This window comes from Cherax quadricarinatus, chromosome 27 (assembly GCF_038502225.1).
Source record: "Cherax quadricarinatus isolate ZL_2023a chromosome 27, ASM3850222v1, whole genome shotgun sequence".
NCBI classification, from domain to species: Eukaryota; Metazoa; Arthropoda; class Malacostraca; order Decapoda; family Parastacidae; genus Cherax; species Cherax quadricarinatus.
The window spans coordinates 35,687,341-35,696,106 of record NC_091318.1 but is presented as its reverse complement, the minus strand read 5'-3'; the positions used below and the strand labels follow the sequence as shown (position 1 = coordinate 35,696,106).

The following is an 8,766-nucleotide window of genomic DNA, read 5'->3' as shown; positions in this document are numbered from 1 at the left end:
TGTACTTGTATATTGGACAGCTTACCGTGTACGTTCCTGATTTATATTTATTGTTTGTGTTTGATAAGGGTGTCTACAACCCCATCCGTTTACAGTCTGCTTTATTGTCCAATGAATCCGTTTGTAACCAGTCAAGGGTTCGGACCATCAAGGGTTCGGACCAGTCGAGGGTTCGGACCAGTCTGATCTGATCAGTGGGCCACTTATTTAAAACATACTGGTCGGTGATTTGGGCTAACACATGAAGGATCTACTTGAAATTATCTACCCGAGTAATATGTGATTTGTTTGATACAAAAGTATAACTTATGTGTTGAAGAACTGGTGATTTCTGGCAGCTCCTACAATGATGAACGGTCGAGCCTCAACCCTTGTTTATCAATCGCTGTATCTAGCTTTTCTAGTTTTTTTCCGTCTCCTCCACAATAAATGCTATATTATCACTATAGTTGATTATAGTTTGCCTTGTTGCAAATCTTTGTACTTTCTCTAATTTCTTGACGTGTTTGACCAGGCGTGGGTTCCAAACTGGAGCTGCATACTCCAGTATGGACCTGATGTACACAGTGTACAGTGTCTTGAACGATTCCTTACTAAGGTATCGGAATGCTATTTTCAGGTTTGCCAGGCGCCCATATGCTGCAGCAGTTATCTGGTTGATGTGTGCCTCCGGAGACATGCTTGGTGTTATGGTCACCCCAAGATCTTTCTCCTTGAGCGAGGCTTGCAGTCCTTGACCACCTAGTCTATACTCTGTCTGCGGTCCTCTTTGCCCTTCTCCGATCTTCATGACTTTGCACTTGGCAGGGATGAATTCAAGAAGCCAGTTGCTGGACCACATGTCCAGCCTGTCCAGGTCTCTTTGAAGTCCTGCCTGGTCCTCATCTGATTTAATTCTCCTCATTAACTTCACATCATCTGCGAACAGGGACACCTCTGAGTCTATCCCTTCCATCATGTCATTCACATATACCAGAAATAGCACTGGTCCTAGGACCAACCCCTGTGGGACCCCATTCGTCACAGGTGCCCACTGTGATACCTCATCCCGAACCATGACTCGTTGTTGCCTCCCTGTCAGGTATTCTCTGACCCATTGCAGTGCCCTTCCTGTTATACGTGCCTGATCCTCTAGTTTCTGCACTAGTCTCTTGTGAGGAACTGTGTCGAAGGCCTTCTTGCACTCCAAGAAAATGCAATCAACCCACTCCTCTCTCTCGTGTCGCACTTACGTAACTTTGTCATAGAGTTCCAGAAGGTTTGTGACACAGGATTTGCCTTCCATGAATCCATGCTGGTTATCTTTTATAATCTTACTCCATTCCAGGTGCTCCACCACTCTCCTCCTGATAATCTTCTCCATGACTTTGCATACTATACAGGTCAGTGACACTGGTCTGTAATTTAGTGCCTCTTTTCTGTCTCCTTTTTTAAAAATGGGAACTACATTTGTAGTGTTCCATACCTCAGGTAGCTGCCCAGTTTCAAGGGATGTGTTGAAGATTGTGGTTAATGGCACACACACTATATCTGCGTGCATGTGCATGTGCGTGTGTGTGTGTGTGTGTGTGTGTGTGTGTGTGTGTGTGTGTGTGTGTGTGTGTGTGTGTGTGTGTGTGTGTGTGTGTGTGTGTGTGTGTGTGTGTGTGTGTGTGTGTGTGTGTGTGTGTGTGTGTGTGTGTGTGTGTGTGTGTGTGTGTGTGTGTGTGTGTGTGTGTGTGTGTGTGTGTGTAGCTAATATTATGAAAAATCATTTTACAAAACCACATGATTAGGAATTACACATTCCAGAATTCTTTTTCAGGATTAGAATCACTTATCATTGATTAGCTTGGAATGGAACATACATTTGAAACATATTTAAGCAAGAGTTTTGTAATTGCTAAAGGCAAATGCACTGTTTCTCTGTGGTGTTGCAAAATCTGCCACAGACTTTAAGTTCCACTCAGAATAACCTGGTACAAATTAGCTCTAAGGCTACGTTACTAACACTCCATGTGCCAAGGCTTGGCTCAAGGTCTGCTCAGTCATTAGTTCCATATTCAGAGTGGAATATACACAAATTCTTCAGATATGAGCAGATTTTGTGCTTCTGTGCGGCTTCCTAAATGAGGACACGTAAGAATTTTTGAGCAATGTATGAGAGTTTGTTTCCAAAAACAGTCAGGTATTTTTTCATGTCAATAAAACTACTTGCAATTTCCTTTGTTTTACACTAAATTTATCGTGTATTTTACCACTTCAAGCATAAGAAATATATTTTAAAGAAGTTTTTATAGCTAATTACTCTGCATACTTCTATTCATGTATAATTTTTCATCATGGATAAGTTTCTTAATCAGATAAAATATATATTAAGCCCATTAAGCACAGCAGTATTTTTAAGTTCTTGAGCATTAGGAAATTGTCAGCTTAAGTAATTTTCATCTTTCCACATTTCTGGACTTAACTCGGCAGAAAATGAATTATAACTCATCAATATTTAAAAAAAAAAATGTTTACACAACCTAAGAGAAGAAATCTTTTCTATTGTTCTATGTTCTACATTTATGATTAGCCAACCCTCCTGCTGAGTTCTATACCCAGTACTGGTTCTTCCTGAGCATAGGGTTGGTCCTGGGCTGTTCCTTTTCATAAAGCCCCCATTCCTCGGCTTGCTGAGTATCCGCCCCATATGGATAGCCGGCCAGAAGTGTGTCGTAAGTCGGCTCACGAGTTGCTGTGTCCGTACACAGGGGCGTCACCTGTGCCATCAAGGATAAATAAACAAGGAAAAATTAAATCAAGGAAGAAATTATAGAAAATATTTTTGCAGTTGGTTACCAAATTTCAAAAACTTTGAAGAAGATAAATTAGGTATCATAAAAATGACAATTTTTTTTTTAATAATCAGATCAACTAGAAAAACGAAATACTTTTTAAATATAAATAAAGAAACAAAAGCTGAATAGATTATTAATTACTAGATTCTGGGAAAGTAAACTGTACCTTACACTGAGGCACTGCTGGTGACACCTCACGTGAGGCATCATGGGGCCATGAGGCCTCAGAGTCTGTGAGGTGAGTGGCCAGACCCAGTCCACCACTGCCACCATTATGGTGCATATGGTGGTGCATGTGGTTGTGCCCAGGCCGGGGAGATAATGGTAAATCTGGAGGTTGTCTCTCCATCTCTGACAGGTCATCGGTCATAAATGAATTTGGTCTGGAATCTGATGGAAGAGGTGGTGGTAGAGATGCTACATCAGCATCCATCCCAGAGTCGCTTGTCTTATCAGAGTATAGATGTTTGGTAGCACACCATACTAAAATGATCATAACAGTAATTACCACTACAGCAACTACAGCTGCCATTGCCATTAGTAAATAATCTTTGGGAATACCAAAGAAAAAGCCAGAGTTGGCAGACCCAGAAGGATTGGACTCAGCACTACCATGGACAGAAGGTGGTAGGAGTTCTGGTCGCAAGTGTCTGGGTGGTTCTGCACCCTCGTCAAACACTACTCCTGCTTCTACAAGTGTGAGGTGCAAAGTACCTTCAGCAGGCTGTACTCCAGGTGCGGGCACATGCAGCACATAGTATAAGGCATCATGCAAGGGCTCATCGGCCTTTAACCTAAGATTTCTGGCAATATAATATATTACACCAGCTTTAATTTCTTCATGAGTGAACTCATGAACTTCATGTGAGCGAATTGATCTCTGTATTCGTCGGCTCACTTTTTTTATTCGACCAAAACGAGGTCGTCTTTTTACCTTATAGAGGGGATTACTTCCTGTTGTCGCAGCCAGCTGTGAAGCATTGAGGTGTTCAAGAGAAAGTTGTGTACGACCTCCCACTGCTGCCATAAGTGGCTTGGATTCTATTAATGGTAAAACCACCACCCGCACCTCTACATCTTGCACTGTAGCCTCCCACGTCCATAGATCTACCCTAAAGTTATCAGCAGACTCACTCAGCTCCATCTGCATATACAGTACTTCACCTTTATCCACATTCACCTGTCCAAATGAGTGAACTACTTGATCATTCATGTATAAACGACCAAACCTGGGAGGCCTGGTGACATTGTAGAAAATGTGTTTGTGATTACCATTCGTCACTGCTGCAAGATAATGTGGCGAGATGTAGGAAACAGTGGTAGTCTGGCGAAGAGGAATGACAGAATGATTAACTAGTTTAAGCATTAAAGGTTCAATTTCAATTGTAAACACAGTATATTTTGGCTTGTGCTTTCCATCAGACACCTTGAAATAAAACCTAGCTGATCCATTAGCACCATCATGGGCATATAAAATTCGACCTTTGTTTACATCAAGCTGTGAGAAAGATTGAATGGCTACACTATAGTTGTCAGACATGACAAGGCGGCCATGGTTTGGGGCACTCATCAGCTCATACACAATCTCACTAGGCATGTTGTCAGGATCGGTGGTCAGGAGGCTCTCATTGGTAATGACTGCATTTTGTCGGTGAACCACTTGAAGAACAGGTGCTGCAGTCTCTAGTGTGAATGGTTGATCATTCACAGGAGTCACACTTATATTAAGAGTGCCATTGAACAAGAGCATATCAGATGATCCATTACCAGTCAATGTAATAGTAAACCCTAAAGAATCTGATAGTGTATCACTATGGTCATGTTCGTATTTAACACGACCTTTGTCAATATCACGAGCTGTGAATGTATAGCCCTCTGTCAGATTTCTCTTTCGTAGAGTGAACACTCCGTGAGCAGGGATAACAGTCACAGTAGTCACCAATCTTGGTGAGAACCTATCCATGCCCAAAGCCCCAGGATAACCCTCAATGAATTCCACCACTGCAGAAAGGTTGAGATTATCAGGGCGCACTGTGGCTTGTCCCCCTTCTGCTACCACCAGAGGTGCCAACCCTAGGTATCGCTCCAAACCTCCCCCTCCTGGACTAGCCACAGACACCTCCACGTGAAATTCTTGGTCCTTGAGTGGCTCAGCAAATGGCGTTTCCACATCAAACACAAATATATCACTAGTAGAAAGCTCTGAAAAGGGTTTATTGTGCTCGAACAAAATACGAGATTCATTGATGTGCCGCTGAGTAAAGTTGTCGACAGGTATTCTAACACCAGCCTCCTCTAGCAGCAGCTGGCCTAGGGTTGGAGGCTGGCGTACAATATAAACCACAGAGCGATGAGGGTCATGGTCATTGGTGAAAGTGAGCAGAACAGCTGGGGTAATGGGTTGCTGCGTCATGGGGAAAACCCACAGCTCCTTGTTGTAGTGTAGAGAGAGATACAGCTCCTTAGCGGTGATAGTGAAGATCTGAGACCCAGTGCTATGGATCTGGTCACTTGCTTCCCAACCGAACATACCAGACAAACCACCTACACACAAAAAAAATGAAATATTTATAAATACTGGTCGGCCATCTCTAATCCGGCATCACTAGGACCTTTAGTGTCCCAGATTAGTGAGTTTGCCAGATTACAGAGTGGTTAGGTTAGAATAAACTTAATTAACCCATAAACGGTCCAAACGTATATATATGTTTTTACCGCTAGTGCCCCAAACGTATATATACATTTTATTTGTCATACATTCAACATTGCCATGATAAGCCTGAGTTGCCTAGACATGAGAGAATGGGTATGAGCACTCACTGTGCTCCATATTAAAATAATTGGGGATGCCTGGGTACCATATGCTCTTTTTTCCTATTAAAAAAAAACAATTTTTTTTCTCTCAAAAAAGTTGGGGCACTACGGTAGAGAAAATATATATACGTTTGGACTGTTTACGGGTTAACCTATCAATAGAGACTTTCTGCCACATCTTCCTCATTCTCATCACTGCTTTCCCCTCCACTGGCTTGCTGCTGTGATTTATAACTATCTGCACAATTTCTGAGTCAGTACAATGATGAAATTTGAGTCAGTATAATGATTTGAGTCAGTGTAATGATGAAAATTGAAATTATGCTAGCCGAAATTAGTGCCAGATTACTGATGGAACTGGATAACTGATTGCTTGATTAGTGATGGCCGACCTATACAAAAATTTTTACATGCAAATTTATATATATAAAAAAAAAAGCAACCATATGGCAGTTTCCATACATTGTAATGTAATGTTTCTCTCCATAATCACCTTAAATATAAATTGTTTTTAAATGTCTCTGGCATTATAACATCCTAATAAAATATAAATAAAAATAGAATAACAGTACAGTAAATTTCTTGAGCATTTTGTGATAAAGTACCAAATTTTGGCACTCGCTTATAGACTAGTATATTACAAGCAAATTCAGATTGGCGGCTACTGATAGTACAGTAGGGCCCCGCTTTGCGGTGTTCCGCTAATACGGACATTTCAAATTATGACCGAAATTCGTTATACGGCTCCCCCATCTGTTTTTCTAATATGGTCGCAGCAGCCCACCCAGTTTGTTTACATTCTCCCTGAGCATCTCCTTATTATGTCTGGAAACTTTCCAAAATTTCAAGTGTTTTAAGATTATTGTATATTTTATATGCACTGTACTTGATAATTAAACTTGTGTACACCTGTACCTAAATAAACTTACACACTGTGCTGGCATGCAGATATACATTAAAACCACTAAGAGTCTTTCTACTCTTGATGCCATAATAATAATAATAATAATAATAATAATAATAATAATAATAATAATAATAATTGTGGAAATTTATTTGGTCCCTAAAGTTCCACAGGACAGATCCAGCATGGCCGTATGGGACGGCTGAGCTGGATGGCCCTTATACCCCACCCAAACAAACAGCATTCTCTCTCGTTGGCATGGATTGTTGGTAAGGTTATTTAATTTATAGATTTACTCTTCAGGGAAGGAGTAGGTAGTTTTACTGGTAGTACACTAATATTAGGATTATTGAGACAACTGTAGATAATAATAATGTAGATCTAAGACCTTAACATAGGTAGTAATAGGCCGATAATGTAGGCAAACACTAGGATAAGTTAGCTAGGGAGAACTGGCAGCCCTACTTTGAACGAAGAGACGAGGGTCTGGAAGAGGGACCAGCTCGTTCTTCTTAAGACAGACACCAACTGGACAAGACGTGCCGTGACCAGCAGACGGCGCCCCCCACGTGTCTTCACATTTGAGACCTGGGGAAATCTGGTAGAGGCACCTCGATGTACCGTAGATGACCTCCGTCAGGCCCATACAGTAAGACAAGACCTCCACTTTTATCTCGTAGATTTCTGGCCAGTGTCTGGGGAGATTGTGAGTGAGTTGATCTGTGGGCCTGTGTTGCAGCTGGCAGAGCATGCCCAGTAAGTACCAGTGTCTCAGAGCAGTCTGGAAGCTAGTGTCCGTGTCTGCATAGTTATACTAGGGGATACATACCCTCTTGGATATAGGAATTTCTCGGGTGCAGGCAGGACACTAATAACGATTGAATATTGCAGGAATTAAGGCTCCCGGTTGCACGTGGTTTCTGAGGGAAAGTCCAAAGGGGCTAAGGCTAAGCTTAGGGAAGTTGAGGGTCAGGATATATGCTGCAACACTAAGTAAGTTAGTCCTTTATACGTGCATGCAGGCGAGTTTCTTGCAACAACAATCATTTGTGAAAATCTGTCCTATAAGCCACTTGTGAGGCTGAGGTACCCACCTCAGAGCTCAGTGTCAACAGAGTTTGCCAGGGTAGGGACTCACTTGGAGGCAGTCCACACAAATTTTCACAATAATAATAATAACAATAATAATAATAATAATCTCTTGGGTGCATTAAATGTCGCATATTATGTTAATATAGACATTTCCCTTAATCTGTCTATGATATTTTTTTCAAAATTATATAAGAAACACATTATGTAACACACTGATACATGGCAGCCGCAGCAAGCAACAACAAGGCTGCTCCTATATCTTGCCGTCCCCTGGGCCTATCCGAACTCCAGTGATGGCCAAATTTGCAAGTACTGCTGCAACAACATGCAAGGAACCTATAGTGACATAAAAACTGACGGTGACGACAACGAAATGGACTAAATATGACAAAAGAGGGACCGGCATTCAAGTACCAGACCTGCTGCCAGACGTGAATCAGACATGAGACGTTTTCCACTACAATGAATTAACTGACCTCCATATCAACTGCACTAGTGTTTAACGGGAAGACAACATGGCAGAAAACCTGATCAACTAAATCTCCAAGGAAATGACAGGTCCGTAGGACTTTTTTCTTCAGTGCCAAACGAGGGAAAGAATTGTGCATTTAAACATGGCTGACCGGCATCCAAACAGCCACTACTGCCAGACGTACAACTAGCGAAGTGAAATTCTCATCTTGACTGACGTTCATCTGTTGACAGTAGCATCATATCTGTACCACCATCATATCACCTGTACCAGTGCTAACGAGAGGGAAACATAGGAGACATCGTCAAATCAACAGTACAAAACTCCATGGTTATAGGTCGGATATCCCTCAGTGCCAGTCGTGAGAAAGAAGTGAATAGTTAAACAGTCAAGGTTAATGTTTTAGTAGCTGACCTATATTCAGCTGACCAGTTTACAGTGAGAGAATCATAGCAGAAAACAGGTTGTAGGTGGCGTTACTCCCCTCAGTGTTTTAAAAATGGCTGAGTCAGCAGAACAGGTCAGGCAGACAACAACACCACACAACCCCCGATAAATGGAATTGAGGGGGATTTGGAAGGATAAAACCATGGATTAAACCTTTCTGATCTACCAGAATGGAAAGGAGTTAGAAGTTAATTGGTGAAGCCAGACTGTGAAGT

At 41.7% G+C, this 8,766-nt stretch overlaps 1 protein-coding gene across 1 annotated transcript in view; it reads right to left on the bottom strand.

The window, feature by feature from the left end:
* Positions 1-2,199: 2,199 nt before the first annotated feature.
* The window catches only part of LOC128690996 (chondroitin sulfate proteoglycan 4), a 380,847-nt gene continuing 374,280 nt past the window's right edge, over positions 2,200-8,766 (bottom strand). The window contains exons 23-24 of the mRNA XM_070089260.1: positions 2,989-5,366; positions 2,200-2,744 (exon numbers count right to left, since the gene is read on the bottom strand). Coding sequence (XP_069945361.1) covers positions 2,577-2,744; positions 2,989-5,366 — 2,546 coding nt within the window. The 3' untranslated portion in view covers positions 2,200-2,576. The remainder of the gene's footprint in view (positions 2,745-2,988; positions 5,367-8,766) is intronic.